Raw genomic sequence first — 16895 nt, 5'->3', positions numbered from 1 at the left:
GTTGCCCCCCCCCCCCCCCCCAGTTTTTTAGAAATCGGGTCAACAATTTCGTGATTAAAAAAGCAGAAAGGAAACTTTCGTGATCTGAAGAAAATGGAATAGAAATAATAAGTGAACAAATAGAATAAAAGTTAGAAAAAGAGGTTTTTTTTTTGGCGAAATTTTGAAAGCAAATGCAATCTTTGAATATTTTTAATAAGTTAGCATAAAAATTTGGAAAATTTACGAGATGCTGTTTTGTGTCCATTGATGATCTGGTGGATTTTGAAAATCTAACCGACTTATCTGCGCCATCCTGTATACACCTAATTTTAAAGCAATTATAATGCTAATTTTGCTTTTTTCCATCGATTGGCAAATTTTATTTGCATGTTTTAAACATCATTGAGGCTTGATGTGAAAATTTCGCTGCCTATTATGAGTTTTTCTCAATTCGCTAACTTACCCCATATGGATCACCAACTTACCCCGTGACGGGGCAAGTGTGCGAACTCTGCAAAGGTTCCACAAAAATTACATAAAACATGCACAAAGTCTTGAACTGTCAAAACAAAAATACGGCTTTATTGCTGATACTATACAGATTATTATTCAAGCAGATAAAAAATTCTACTTGATTTACCACTTTAAAAAAAATAAAATTAATAAAGTTCGCGAACTAGCCCCGGTCTCCGCTACATTCTAAATGTTTCAGCTACAGAAAAGAAGTTCTGACAAAGTTTTCACTTTAAATATTTTTTTTTCTCACACAATATGAAAATACAGATAATTGAATACCAAGTACATTGTAAAAGTTACAACTACAGAAAAATTCTGACATCGATTCCTGTTTTACGGCTAAAGGTCAACTTAGAACAAGAGTTCCACTACAGCATAGAATCGTTAGTGGGTTTTCAAAAGCACTTATTGAGAAAACTCCTAAAACAAATTTCCAGTGGTTCCCTGGTTTAAAACCAGTGTTGACTCTTAACGTTTTTTTTTTTTTTTTAAATTAGGGTTCTTAAAGCATGAAGGTCTTTAGAACAAACATCACAGAAACAGTTTTTTTTACAAGAAACCGTTTCCAAGAGTTGACAGTTACGACAATTTTTTGGTATACACGAGTCCGTTATGGTAACACTGGATTTTCCAGTGCAGCTTTTTGCCAAAAAGAGCCTCAAGTGCACTTTTAGGTTTGATCCGTCAGAAATTTTTTTAGAACATACTTCACGGGAATATGGTTTTTCTCCGCTATGGGTTCTTTAGTGCACTGTCAGGTTTGCTAGGACAGAAAATTATTCAGAACATACGTCACAGGAAAATGGCTTTTCCCCGCCACGGGTTCTCAAGTATACTTTGAGGTTTGCTAGTTGAGAAAATACTTTAGAACAAACTTCACAGGAATATTGCTTTTCGCCAGAGTGAGTTCTCATGTGCACTTTCAGGTTTGCTATGTGAGAAAATTCTTTAGAACAAACTTCACAGGAAAATGGCTTTTCCCCACTATGGGCTCTTAAGTGCACTTTCAGGTTTGATTGGTGAAAAAATTCTTTAGAACAAACTTCACAGGAATATTGCTTTTCGCCAGAGTGAGTTCTCATGTGCACTTTCAGGTTTGATAGCTGAGAAAATTCTTTAGAACAAACTTCACATGAAAATGGCTTCTCGCCAGAGTGGGTTCTCAGATGTTCTTTCAGATTTGTAGGACGAGAAAATGTCTTGGAACACACTTCACATGAAAATGGCTTTTCACCAGTGTGGGTTTTCAAGTGCTCTTTCATTTTAGATCCGTCAGAAAATTCTGTAGAACATATTTCACAAGAAAACGGTTTTTCCCCACTATGGGTTCTCAAGTGTTTTTTCAAGTTTGCTAGTTGAGAAAATGCTTTAGAACATACTGCACAGGGATGTGGTTTTTCCCCGCTATGGGTTCTTAAGTGCACTTTCAGGTTTGATAGGTAAGAAAATTCTTTAGAACAAACTTCACAGGAAAAAAGGCTTTTCCCCATTATGGGCTCTTAAGTGCACTCTCAGGTTTGCTATGTGAGAAAATTCTTTAGAACAAACTTCACAGGAAAATGGCTTTTCCCCACTATGGGCTCTTAAGTGCACTTTCAGGTTTGATTGGTGAGAAAATTCTTTAGAACAAACTTCACAGGAATATTGCTTTTCGCCAGAGTGAGTTCTCATGTGCACTTTCAGGTTTGATAGCTGAGAAAATTCTTTAGAACAAACTTCACAGGAATATTGCTTTTCACCAGAGTGAGTTCTCATGTGCACTTTCAGGTTTGCTAGCTGAGAAAATTCTTTAGAACAAACTTCACATGAAAATGGCTTTTCTCCACTATGGGCTCTTAGGTGCACTTTCAGGTTTGATGGGTGAGAAAATTTTTTAGAACATACTTCACAGGAAAACGGCTTTTCACCAGTGTGGGTTTTCAAGTGTTTTTTCAGGTTTGCGAGTTCCGGAAATTCTTTAGAACAAAATTCACAGGAAAATGGCCTTTGGCTAGAAAGAGTTGTCAAGTGTTCTTCCATTCTTGATAATTGAGAAAATTCTTCAGTACACACTTCACAGGAAAAAGGGTTCTCAAGTGCGCATTCAGGTTGGACAGTTGAGAAAACTCCTTGAAACTGCGCTTTCAGGGTTGCTAGTAGAGAAAACTCCTTAGAACACCTATCACAGGTTAACGGTTTTTCGCCAGAAGGGATTTATCAAGTGTTTTTGGTCTTGCTCAATAAAGTCATTCTGTGGAACATATTTCAGGATAATAATGGCTTTTCGCTGGTATCGGCTCTCCAGGAGATACCATGAAAAAACTTCACGAGAATATGGCTTTCTTCTAGCATTGCTTCTCAAGTATACTTGTTGAGAAAATTGCGTACGACCTCCAGGCATATGGATTTCTGCCAGTATGGGCTATAATATGCTCATTAAGCTTGAAGAGCTACAAAACCCCTGTCAGTAACCTCAGCAAGACTTGTCAGTGTTAACTGCCAGATGTCTCCTTTTAGCGGAAGCAAATACCATAGAACAGTATTCGCACCAAAGTTAGTTTAGATCTATGCTGGTGTCAAAATGGTTCTCATTACGGAACAGTACATTGTTTTCTTCATAAAATTGACAAGGCATTTAAGATCCTAAATGCAGGACCAACAGTCCGAGAGGAAGACCAATAATTAGACGAGCGTGGATTGTTTGGAAGGACTATTAATTCCACAAATGGAAGTAGTTAGGCAAAAAAAAAAAAAAAAAAAAAAAAACACTGTAAGAAGCTTATGGAAAAGGCCAGGACACACAATGGGCTGTAGAGTGAGTGATGCTGATGATGAAAACTGACAAGGTGGTGGGCGTAAGCAAAGATACATTCTCAAAAGTTCTTTTAGTCAACCAGCGATTGAAAATACCTTAGGGAAAAAATAGAGTTTCAAACAAAAACTTACATATTTGATGTCACAGTAAACTTCATAACGGGCTTTGAAGAATGTAAAACAAAAAAGTTCTTAATAGTAGCACTTATTCTTGGGCATTATCACTAAAGTCCAGTTTTCTTCAACTAAGAATTTGAAATACCTTTTTATTTCAGTTTACCAATCCGCCGTTTGCTCTGACAGTCCAACTTTGATGAAGATTCCCTTCATATTTGAAACAAATTTGATTTCTTACGAACTAGAGTTTTACAGTTGTATTATTGTTTTCCCATAACATCTCTGGCATACACAAATCTCAGTCTCTTTACGCAATTGTCCTCTTAGATTTGAAGAGGGGATAGGGTGGGTTTGTAAAGTCACAAGTATTTTGTTTGATGTTAGACACAAAAATCTCTTTCAACAAATTTACCAAAATATAGAAAATGGTACTGAGTCTCTATACTGCCTCGTCCAAGAAAAATACTTTTGTACAGAAATGGAGCGAACGAGAGACTTCAACAAGATGAATACTCTACAGTATTATCCGTCAGGAGCAAAGAAGCTATTTCATCTGAATTCTTTTTTTTTTTTTTGGTTGAGTAAAATAGAAGAATGAAATAGATATAATTTATTCTGAAATGCAAAATACTTATTTCTCTCTAGTAAATGGATTTCTGCCTGAAAAAAATCAGCAAACCTTTGAAAAATATATATAGCACAGCACTTTCTTGCGTATCACTGATTTACCGGAAAAACATCCTGAACCGATTTCTGTGCTGGTTACACTTTGACCTTCCAGAGCAATTCCCTTTTCAGTTCAATGGAACAGTCAATGAATTGACATCTCTTCGTTTCAGTTTTAGAACGAAATTCTTGAACTGAAACTGCATTAAACTGTCTTGTCTATTGCTCGTATGCCAGAGTTCACAGTCTGAAATTAAACAAGATAAAAAGGATATGAGTAACGGTAAAGAAGCAAAAGCAATAAAAAAGAATTTAAAAAGCAATTTTTGACTATTATTATGTACATGATACGGTAAATGTGATAAATTGGTGATTGTACAGTGGTGGTCAAAATCATATGGACCAAAGGAAAAACCACCAAATCTTCGCTGCATTTGGTCGAAAAGTTATGCAAATTTTATGACTAGTAACTAGTAAATGAAACTTTTTTATAATTTTTACTGGAAATGAAAGGAATTTCTTATCCGTAGAAGGAACTTTGAATGAGCTAGAAATGCTTAGTAAGCCTTTACGGAAGTCACATTGTATTTTACAATCATCCCGCTAGGTACAAAATTTAAATGAATTTGAGAAAAGGAAAGTGGTTGCTTGAAAAATTTCACGACGTACGGTACATCAAATGACAACAAATTTGAATGCATCGGGAGTGGTCACTTAGAGATTTCTCAAACATTCCGGCAAAAAAGGTCGAGAAAGACGAGAAGGTAGGAAATCTTCTGTTTGTTGTATGTGAAAGTAATGATGATAAGACGAACTTGATCCAAAAAACAAATATAAAGCGATATTAGATGTCAATTCAAGTAACGATACAGTGCTCGAACTGTTCAACATCTTTTACAAAAAGAGAAAGAGTTTCATTGTGTGAAACTAATGTCATGACTATAGTGCCAAGAAAGAGTAGTGTGCCGATTGACGGAAAAAAAGCAAGGTCAGATCTGAGGAAAATCCAGATGGCGCTGCGCTCGAGGAGTACGTTATGCTCCTCAATCAGACTCGTTTTAAATCAGCGATTGCATGCTGATTTCGAAGTTTAAAAGCTCCGTTTTTCGGATTGAACTTATTTCAGCGCAAAAGACAAATTCTGTAATAAGTGCTATTTGTTACATGGGTGTTCATTTATTTTTTGAAGCATATAAAATTACCTAAGGCTAATTCATCTTCAATGAAAATAATACACTATAAGTATTCAATAACTGCGCGTCTCTTATTTCTCTACTAATAATAAAGCTGAAAGTCTCTCTGTCTGGATTTCTGTCCGGATCTCTGCGACGCGCATAGCGCCTAAGCTGTTCGGCCGATTTTCATGAAATTTGGTACAAAGTTAGTTTGTAGCATGGGGGTGTGCCCCTCGAAGCTATTTTTCGAAAATTTGATTTTGTTCTTTTTCTATTTCAATTTTAAGAACATTTTCCGGAGCAAAATTATCATAAGATGAATGAGTAAATTACGAAATTATCGTGACATGGAACGGTAACATAGGAAGAGCGAATGAACATAGCCAATTGGCGAGAAATTCATCATCCATTATTTGTAAATACACAGGCTAATCAAATGACCTTTTAACTTTCTACTACGGCAAAGCCGTGCGGGTACCGTTAGTTTCAAAATAAAACTGCTTCTAAATTCTTGAAGCTAATTAAAACTATCAGGGCCTCTCAGTCTGAGTCTAAGAGTAGGAGTCACTTGAAAACGTACCGACTCCGACCTGTTTTTTTTTTTAATTTTCAAGGACTTTCCTTACATTAAAAAAAATAATTGGACCACTTGCTCCGATCACATATATAACTACATACTAATTTGCAAATAACTGCAATTGGCAAACAGCTGGCTTGATTATTTGTAGAATTTTGGTTAATACCAATCAACGTCAAATGCTAGTTTGCTTATTTTTATAACGTTCTTGAGAACCTGTCAGCAAACGGTTTTGTTGTCGATAATTATCGAAATAGAAGTAGTTTTTTAATCTGACGTTATCACTGCCAAAAAAAAAGTATTTATGTATTTTATCTTTTATTTCCATATGTAAAATAGCAAAAGAAATGTATCCTTAAAAACTAAAAACAAATGGGGAACCTCCTAGTCCCTCTCCTTTGTCTAACATTGCTTATGATAGCTATAAATGTTCTTTTAAATCGAAGCGCAGATTCTGAATCTCTCTACCCTTAATCAGGAAACAACATGACAGTGTTACAATTAAAAAATATAAATGGGTAGCGATCAAAAGAACATTGTGATACATGTTTTTGGACGCAAAAAATATTTTCCCGTTGTCGATATGAGATTTTAAAGCCTATGGGAATTTTAAGAAAAGCGAGTCTCGTTGTTCCAAATTTAGCGAGTTTCTTTGGGGACAGACGTCTTTGTCACGCTCGGTAGATATGGATGTCCTTCTCATGCAGACGAGGAAATCGTCTGTGAGAAATTGGCACCTTCAATAACTGGGCAAGTGTTTAAATTTGCCACTTTTCTTAAAATTTCGGGAGACTTAAATACCTTTTATCTCGATAACGAGGGACGATAACGGTAATAATTATCAATTTCGGAGGATAATCTACTTTTACACCTTTGACTAAAATAGTAGCATTGATTTATAAATTTTTCTTCTACTTCTCAATAATGATCTTTTTATCGTCAATATTATTTTCCACAAAATTTTCATTATATACAAAAACTACAACATTTGGAGATTTTTTAAATTTCATACAAACCCAATATTCGTTAGGCAAATTAATATGAACAATTTCATTTATAGTAGATTTATACGCGGTTATTTCAGTTTCATCTGCAGATCAAGTTTTATTTTTTTTGAACAGGGAACATTTTTCTTAACTGCATAATTCCTGATGGACGTTTTCTGTGGTAATTTTTAGTAAAGTATGCTGGCAGAGTTGGGAAAATTGTCGGAATTGCCTCATCTTTCAAAAAAGGTTTTCCCCGAAGAATCAAAACTTCCTCACCATTTATAATATGCTTAAAATGCGTTTCAATAAAATGTTTTTCGAAATGCAAAGCACAAATTGAGCAATATTTATTAAAAACGTTATCTAACCTGGGAATTAACGAGTTCCACTTCTTTAGTTTTTCTTCATCTGCTGGAGCTTTATAAAGCGCAACTTTTTCCTTGCATGTTTTGTAAACACTTTTGGACCCTGGTACGAAACCAGATGAAGCTTTACTTCTTCTAATGTTCAACTTTGATGCCTCCATTAAAAGCCTTAAACGCTGTTTCATGAAATATTCACGAAATAAAGGTAAAAAAGAGAAACGCGGAACTAAATTATAACAAAATCCCGCGTCTGTCTTCAAGAATCGCGGGCAAAAAAGCGCCGGTCGGCACACTACTCTTTCTAGGCACTCTAGTCATGACTGAATCTCGAAAAAGTTCATAAGAGACCAAGGGTTGAGCGTGCCAAAAATGCGTTGTTATGGGTAAAAAGTGGGATAATGTAACATTTTTCCGATGAGAAAATGTTTAATTAGAATAGACTAGATGGTTTTTGCTACTTCTGGTTCGATCTCTGTGAAGGGAAAAAAAGCGTACACTTGGAGGCGGCTCAGTAATGGTCCGAGGAAGTTTCACAACGGATGGAAATTAACTTTTTGTGCAGGGCAGAATGGATTGGGAGTAATGATGTTGAGGTACTGAGCAATGTTTTTTTAAACTAAAATTACCGTTAATTACGAGTTTAAAACTATTTGTTCCAGCAAAATAATACCTAATTACATGTTTCTCAAACCTCAAAATCATTGCTTGATGCTAATTTCGTGAAATTACTGTACTGGCCGGACAAAAGGCTCCAACTAAGTTTATTAGAAACTTAGTGGGGCATTCTGGCACCCGATGTCTGCAAAAAAAAAAATGGTATTCAATATCGAAACAAGCAAGAACTCATTTCTCCATCGAAAAAGGCAGGATAAAAGTTTCCAAGAACGTTCTTCAACTTCCATGACATCAAGACTGACAAAAGTATTTGAAAAAAAAGGGGGATATTATTGATCACTATTGCTTTTCCTGCTCGTTGTCCTTATAATTATGTCCAGTTATGAAAATATTTTTTTTTTATTAATCATGGCAAAACATTTATATTTTGTATTTTTAAATAGTCAGCATATAAAACGGCACTTTGTGTATAAGTTTCACAGAATTATTTCAGAAATATTTTTTGCTGTGCAATTTTTCTGCTGTCTTTATAATTCCGACCACCACTGTATGTAATCACCAGTGATTATGCACAACCACCAATATGCTTAGTAAATGTGATCAATAATTCAATATTTATCAAATTTACCGGTTTATGCATACAATCCCCGATTCATGATGGGGAATGTAATAAATCTGAAATTGATGCAAGTTTAACAACTTAAGAGTCATTTTTTTAAAGGCTGGACAAAGAGAATCGGGGCCTTGACAGTTGACACCTTCAATTTTCCAGAAACTTTCAGGATATTTTAGATTATTTTATATTGTGATAAGAAAAAGTGAAGCTTCTTTCCTCTGAAATTTAACTAGTTAGCCTTCGAGTAGAGGTCAAAGATCGTGAGAAAATAATAGTTTAAAAAACTAAAAAAACACGCTTTCGTAGCAAAATGAACTAAAAAGTGAAAAATAAATCTTTGGATGATAGTAGTTGACCAATCACTTAATTTTAATGTAATACAAAAAAGCGTGGGGTGCTGTCTATTTACATTTTTGCTTGGACATTAAATGGAAGAAATTCAAGACAACTGATAAGAAGCCCCCCACGCTTTTTTGTATTCCATTAAAATTAAGTGATTGGTCAACTACTATCATCCAAAGATTATTTTTCACTTTTTAGTTCATTTTGCTACGAAAGCGTGTTTTTTTAGTTTTTTAAACTATTATTTTTATTTTTCTGTTTTTTAGTCTTTTGTTGGAGAATTATCAGGCAATTTCTTTTTTTTTTTTTGTGTGGTATATGAAAATTTGAATCAGATTGGGACTTAATTGACGAAATTATTTATGAAACGAGTGCGAGGTAACATCTCAAAGTTAAGACAAGGGCACCCCGATGGGAAGCTACTGTGAGTCATCGATGTATGTTTGCGGAAATCATATTTATATTACTTTGAAAATTTGAGATGCATTTGAATAAAAGTTTTGTTCAACAATGGTCTCATCAGCAATAAATTTCCAATTGAAGGGCTCACCTAAATTTTCGCATGAAATTAGTTAAAAACAGTTATATTTCATGTTCTAATTACCTTGGAACATTGGAACAAATTTTGTCTGATGCAGAAAAATTAAAGGTTTTTGTAGATTTTTTAAAATAATTTTTGCGAGTATATTTTAATGTATTTTTTAAAAATTTTCCTTTTTCACATTGTTGGATTTATGCCAAAATATTGATTAAAATAGGAGGAAACTCACAATTAAAAGAGTTAATTAATTAATTTGATTATAGAATATTGCATTGTCATCGGGTCTGAGGTCGCGTGCCAAATTTCAAAAGAATCCGATCGCAGGAAGTGGGCGAAATTTGAGCTGCAAGATTCCATTACAAGATACATACATACATACATACAGGTGAAGCTAATAAAAGCGTGTTAAAAAAGAGATAAATATATGATTGCTTTGATTCAAAAACAATGAGTGAACCATGCCAATTCTTTTAAGTGTGGATACTACTTGATAATAGGTACATGCTAGCTTAAATATTTTGGTGGCTTACTCATGGCTTTGAGGGCAAAGGTCAATTGAAAATGCTACTTCTTTTGCCTTACTTGGGCCCGAATACCAGGTAAAGCCGTGAGTAACATTTGGAAATAACTATTCCTCGCAGTATAGTACTAAGAAAAACATAAAATCGCACTATTTTCTCTTGGCTATAGTAGTTAAACGGTCTCAAAGTTAAACGGTCATTTTTTTAAAAAAATAGCCAAGTTTAGAGGTTAATAACTTTCCTTGCCGGGTCAACAACTTTGAGACACAGCTGTAGTCATAGTCCGACCTGAATAGTATAATTTAAGGTCCATTTTAGAAACCCGTTGCAACTAATCAACTTTTTTTATAACGCGGTTTCAAAGTTGATAATTTGAAACAAAAAGAAACAAAGTTTTAGGTCAATAGCTCTAAAAGGCCTGAGTCAATAACATTCAGCAAGTGGCGTAATTATACTCTACGTGGTGTAGTTTTAGACTCATGTCGAAAAGCCATGGGATCTAATCAGCTTTAACAATTTACCGGTCTCAAGAATGATGATTTCAGTATAAAATAGCGTATTGTTTTCACCAGTTTTTATGCATTCTACTCAAAATCTTCTGAGCTCAAACTCATGTAAAACTAGAACAAGTAAACAGCCAAATGTATTTAAAGCTCCTAAAATTTCATACTTCCAGTGAGATCAAATTTGCACAAAACAGACAAGTGTTTCGGTGTTACAAGGAACACCTTTTTCAATGCAAAGAAGTGAGAGCTTTTGGATGAAGACTGCGATGTATTATGTTCAGAATAACTTTCCCTGAAGAAACACCGAGACATAAATTAGACTTACATTATTTAAATCGAAGTATTTTGAGCTGTCACAAACAGTTGGTAATCATTTTATTAAACAAGAATGGCTTGTTACTTGGTGATGGTGAAATGAATTTTAATTGATGTGGCGAAGTTTTTCATGCCAACGAAATGATCATTTTAAGGAAAATTTAGTTTTAAAAAACATTTTGTATCCAGGGGTGTCCACCTAGAGGGGTCATGGCGCAGACTGCGTCATTGAAATTTTTGGAGAGGGTTGTTTTGAGGGGTATTTTTCTCTTTTTAAGAGGGGGGGGGGCTCTTCACGGTTTTAAGGGGGTGCGCCTTTGCTCGAAAGTGGGGCGGCACCCCTGTTGTATGATTAGCTTTTTTGTAGTGAAAAATAAATGAAAACTTTTGGCAAAAGCAAAACAATCGTTCCTACGACTTGATAAACTTTTTACGAAAAATAATAATATTAATGCGTAATAAATAAAAATTTTGTAAAAACTCTCATGCTTAGAAAATATTCATTTTTTTTTGTAAGTTTGGTCAAATAACTAATTTTCAAGAAATATGATCTTTGTGCTCATTTACAGTAAAACCAAATGCAAATCCCCCCCCCCCCGAGCTCAATTTTTTAAACGAAACAAACAACATGAAATTACCTATCTAGTTAAACGAAATACAAAAGATGAAATTTCCAATCTACAACTTTGTTTCCCCTAAATAACAGTCTGTAGCAAAATAAAAGTTAGTGTGTATGTGTGTCCAGTGCAGATACAATAAGATTGTGATCTAAATTGATGTAACACATATAGCACAAATAAATTATTTTAACATTATATTAATAGCTACTGACGAACTTTGAAACTTTAATGGAATTATCAATTTAAGTTTAACTTGTCCTTCTCTTTTTCTTCTTATTAAAGAAAATAATAATCTAGATCTGAAACTCATAAGATAGCTATCATATTATTATTACTTTTCCAACGGTCTAATGGTTATTTGCAAATTACTATTTTTACTAAGCACTTTTATTTTACTTGGCCTGATTGTCACGGAGTAATCTGAGGCCTGGTTTTGCTTATATCTCAGCAACTAGATCACTTCGAGACTTCCGGGTTTCACGAAATGATTTGCTTAATCTTAAGGTACAACTTCAAGCTGAAAAATTCTGAAATAATATTATTATTTCAGTTAGGATGGAAAATAGCAAATTTCATGTAATTTCTCCATTAAATGTTTAAATATAAAACCCATTGTTAAATTTTTGTTGCCTTGCAACAGTTATGTTAAAAGCAATCATAATGAGTTTTGAATCAAAGCTAATCTGAAGCAAGGATAAAATTAGCAGGCATAAATCCTAGAGAGGAACAGGGATTAAAGTTTAGTGGCAACTGCTTAAAGTTTTAGACACGTATATAGTTTTTATTTTCCTTTAAGTACCGAGCATTTATATGAAACGAGCTAATGTGTGCATCACATGACTTTCTCTTACTCCAGTTTAATGTCATTTTCTCATTATTGGCAGTTTTAATGTGATTCAATAGTTTGCTCTCTAAGTATCACCAAAAGTGGCCAAATTGAAACCAGATTTAATTTTTTTTTTTTTAAATTTAAAAAAATCGCCAAATTTGTCGCCAAGTTGGCGACTAAAAGACAGGCGATATATCGCCAAGTGCCTGCCAAATTATAACACCACTTGAGTTTACACTGAAATTAACAATGATTTCCCCCCCAAAAAGGGACAAAAGACAACCTTTGGAGCATCCGAATGCAACCAAAAAAGGAGGTGCACAACTAGACCCCACTAGGAGTCTAAGTACCAAATTTCAACTTTCAAGCACATTCCGTTCTTGAGTTATACGACATACATACATACATATATTGGTGCATACACACATACATGCAGTCGTCACGAGATAAATTCGTTGTAATTAACTCAAGGATCGTCAAAATATATATTTCGGGTGTCTGTACGTTCCTAGGCATATATCCACGTGTAATCGGGTTGAAAAATAAACTCAACATTCATTCGCGGGTGAGCAAAATGGAAATTAAGGCCGATTTTTGAATGAAAATTTTTTTGCGAATACAATGCTTCCTTTTTGTAAAAGGAAGTAAAAATAAGGTGAAGTTTCGTGATAGTAAAATTATTCTATTTCTGAAATACATTTACACTACACTGTAAAAAAATTCCGAAATGTTACTGGTTATTTCCGTGGAACGTCTCGGGGTTTCACACGTTTACACCTATTTCCCCATAAAAAAAGTATCTTCACAAAAAAGTTTCCTGAATCACAACAAGTTGCATGTGTGCAGACTTTTCACTGTAGTGGAAAATATTTTTAGCAACCAGTTTAAAGATCGAATGAGCGTATTTATTAAGTGTACCGATCTGAGATTACATACGGTCTGTCTAGCTTGACTAAGCTCCCAATAGGAGCGAAAAAGTCAATGGAAAGCTACAGCTTTGCAAGGCAGGAATTGCAGGCAAGAGATATGCTTGGTTCCTTCTTGCATAGCTTTGGCCGAGGTCGCTCTGATTTTTATGGAGCCTTCTTAGTAAATCTGGAAGATTCTAATCAATCACACTAAACCTACTTAATTTTCATAGAAGGTTCTAGAGACATGACTGGCTTTAACAGGGAAGATTTCGCACTTCTTCAAAAAGTTTCAAGGTTAATTTCAGAAAGTTTACTGGCTTTTAGTGGAAAACGTTTCTGGTTTTTCCAAGATATGTTACTGAAAGAAATTGGGCACATCCGCTGTCTATTACTTTCCAGGAACGTTCCTGAATCGTTTTTAGTGTAAAAAGAATAAAATAACAGAATTTTTTAAAAAATACTAAGCACTTTTCATAACGTATCACTCAAAAGGACAAAATAATCTTTCTGTGTTAGAAAGGACAATGCCAGGAATGCTTAAATTCCTGTAGTTTTGGAAAATTCTAAAGAAAATGACACCACAAATGAAGAAAAGTGTGGTTCTAGTTATTTCAAACCAAACTTTCCCAATAAGAAATATATGCATGTCTCAACACTCGAAGTTATGATTGAAAGCTAGATAATGATAAGAAATTCTCTTCATGACTTGAGCCGCACTTTTCTTCGTTTGTGATGTCATTTTCTTGGAATTTTCGAAAACTACAGGAATGCTTAAATTGTCCTTTCCGACACAGAAAGGTTATTTTTTCCTTTTGAGTGCATTATGAAAAGTGTTTAGTATATATATTTTTTAAAATTCTGTTATTACAAAATGATACATGATAATAAACCAGTGGCGTAGCGAGAAAAAATCCTTGGAGGGGGTTAATTTTTTCTGAAGTTTAAAGTAAAGCCATGCCCTCAAATTTATACACTTATACTATATATATATATGTATGTGTATATATATATATATATGTATGTGTATATATATGTATATATGTATGTGTATGTATATATGTATGTGTATATATATATGTATATATATATATATACATATATATTATTTTGGGTCTCATGGGGAGGGTTCTGACCCCCTTATCCCCCCCCCCATGGCTACGCCACTGTAATAAACTGTAACATTTAAGATAGGTAGAGGCTTTTCAGCAAAAAAATAAATCACAGCCTTCAAGCAAAATAAACAGGGGCTATTTCCTAGTCTTTTACCACGAATTTACCGGTAAATACCTAGTTTTACCCATGTTCTGGTAAAAACCAGTTTCTCTCAGTAAAACCCCAACCCTGTTACAGATATGGAACTTTTTTGGAAAAATAAGAGACTTTGACAATGAAACATGTTCACTTGTTTTTAGTAGGTAGCTGATTAGTTTATAAGGCAAAATTTTGTTGGGATTTCTGAGTGAAATTATACTTAAAAGAAATGTTAAAATCGTCATTGTCATGTCTCATATTACCTTTTACTTAAGATTTAGATAAGGTTTTGAACATTATAAATGTCACAAGTCTCAAACAATCAATCAAATATTTAAAAAGCAACATTTTCTTCCAAATACAGATGAAGATTTCTAGGTTTGACAACTATTTAGATTAGACGGCACACAGTAACTTTTTATTTGCCTTTAAAAGAAAGTCCTGCCGAGGTCAACCTACTACATTACAAAAATAATAATTATACATTTTGAGAAACATTTTTATGCTTTTAACGTAAATGCAAAAAGTGTTGACCCTTTTAACTCATTTTATGCCAGTTTTTAAAAATACCTCACTCGTTTATTTCGCCAACTATAACTACACAACGGAATAAATATTTACAATCATAATCTAATTTTAAATAAATTTTAGTTGAACCGTCAACATTATCGCGTGGAAAAATCTGCATTTTTTAATGACGTTATTTAGACGAATGAATATTAAAACTTACTTGATGGAAGTGCGAAAACTTACAGCAAACAGCTTTCTACGTTCTTAGACAGTTAGACTGGAACAGCACGCACGAGAGACTCAATTAGCGCAACTAAATCTTTCCCTTTTTGTATTCAAAACGTTAAACGGTTTGAAATTAAAACTTCAATGGAGCTCATTTAACGAAGTATTTATCAATTCATATTTCGCCGGCATAGCCTCAGGCGTTCATGTTCCTGGCATTGGGGCATTTAGTCCTGGCGCAATAGCTCGGGAGCTATTACGCCTTAAAAATTCCCGGCGCAATAGCTGCAGGGTTACTGAACCAGGAATTTTTAAGGCGTAAAAGCCTCACAGGGCTATTGAGCCTTGATTTCGGATTATTATATCCCAGAGGTGCCCGGCTAGGGAGGATCATGGCGCAGGCTGCGCCATTAAAATTTTTAGGGGAGGGGGTTGAAGGGTATTTTTCTCACTTTAAGTGAGCTCTTGCATTTCGGGGGAGGGGGGAATTTAGGGGGATGCGCCCTTGTCCTTGAAGCTGGTTTTGGGATAAAGTCAGTTGTGTCCACTTAAGCGGGGGGACATGGCGTAGACTGCGCCATTGAAATTTTAAGGAGGGGTTTGAAGGGTATTTTTCTCACTTTAAAGGGACTCTTGTATATCGAGGGGGGTCTTCGCAAAATTTAAGGGGATGCGCTATTGCCCTTGAGGCTGATTTTGGGGTAAAGTCAGGAGTTCCCACCCAAGCAGGGGGGGGGGGGCATGGTGCAGACTGCGACATTGAAATTTTTATGGTGGGTTTGAGGGGTATTTTTTAACTTTAAGGGGGCTCTTGCATTTCGGGGGGGATTTAGGGGGATGCGCCCTTGTCCTTGGGTCTGGTTTTGGGATAAAGTCAGGGGTCACACCTAAGCGGTGGGGAGGGGGGGGGCATGGCGCCGACTGTTCCATTGAAATTTTTAGGGGGGTTTGAAGGGTATTTTTCTTACTTTAAGGGGGCTCTTGCATTTCGGGGGGGGGGGTCTTCTCAAAATTTAGGGGACTTGCCCTTGTCCTAGGGGCTGATTTTGGGGTAAAGTCAGGGTGTCCACCCAAGCAGGGGGGTATGGCGCATACTGCGCCATTGAAATTTTTAGGGGGGTTCAGGGGTATTTTTCTCATTTAAAGGGAGCTCTTGCATTTTGAGGGGGTCTTCGTGAAATTTAAGGAGACGCCCCCAAAGAGTTCTATAATAGGGTATAGGCAGAATCTGGCAACAGTTGAATGTTCCAATAAGGGGAAAAATTAGAGTGGCAGAATATAAAACATTGTATTGAGTTCGAGTCAACTAAAAGATTTTAATTCTGCTTTTCGCCTTTGTTTATGTTTTTAAAATGGTGAAATCTTGTTCATCATATGATTGCACAAACAGAGCAACCGCACTCAATCAAAGTTTAAAATCTTTAGATGAGTAATTAAAAAAAAAACTTTATTCATGCTTGTGTTAGTGTTTACAAAAATGAATAATTATGCATTTGATAAAAATATATTTCAAACTATTATCGAACTCTACGATGACAGATGGCTTGTGAAATATGTGCAATTTACTTTTTATTGGTGATGTGATTTAGTAAATCTGTCCGAAGTTTACCCAAAGGCAACACAGTGTTCTTTTCGGTTACAACATACAGAATCAATAAATAGTGCAAATAAATTTGTTTGATGTTAATAAAATTAGAGGACCATCTTACGGACTGTTAAAAATTTTGTTAAAAATAAATGTGACATTGTAAATAAAAAATGATGCATAAAAGTTTTATTTATTTTTTCTTATGAATCAGGGTTGAGTGATTTAAATCAGTTGATTTTAAATAAAATCATTGATTCACAAAAATCATGTATTTTAAAGATAAAAATTTTAAAAGTTCAAAAGGCTGAGTTAGATGGACATGAAG

General features: G+C 34.8%; 1 protein-coding gene across 1 annotated transcript; it reads right to left on the bottom strand.

Annotated features, from left to right (window-relative positions):
- Positions 1 to 658: 658 nt before the first annotated feature.
- Positions 659 to 2169, bottom strand: LOC129232921 (zinc finger protein 782-like). Its single transcript, XM_054867024.1, has 2 exons — positions 2008 to 2169; positions 659 to 1970 (listed from the first exon to the last, which is right to left on the bottom strand). Exons 1-2 carry the CDS (start codon positions 2167 to 2169, stop codon positions 1275 to 1277), a joined length of 858 nt encoding a protein of 285 aa, XP_054722999.1. The 3' UTR covers positions 659 to 1274.
- Between the last annotated feature and the right edge of the window lie 14726 nt (positions 2170 to 16895).

Source organism: Uloborus diversus, unplaced genomic scaffold (genome assembly GCF_026930045.1).
Source record: "Uloborus diversus isolate 005 unplaced genomic scaffold, Udiv.v.3.1 scaffold_14, whole genome shotgun sequence".
Lineage (NCBI taxonomy): Eukaryota > Metazoa > Arthropoda > Arachnida > Araneae > Uloboridae > Uloborus > Uloborus diversus.
Note: the sequence above shows the minus strand (reverse complement) of the source record. Positions and strands in the feature narration are given on the sequence as shown.

What these genes read in the sequence shown, in the direction of transcription:
- LOC129232921 (XM_054867024.1), bottom strand. Translation starts at nt 2,169, where the DNA reads ATGAGAACTCACTCTGGCGAAAAGCAATATTCCTGTGAAGTTTGTTCT. An exon ending in CTCACATAGCAAACCTGAGA is followed by an intron (nt 1,971 to 2,007) that starts GTGCACTTAAGA and finishes AAAAGCCTTTTT; the next exon opens with TCCTGTGAAGTTTGTTCTAA.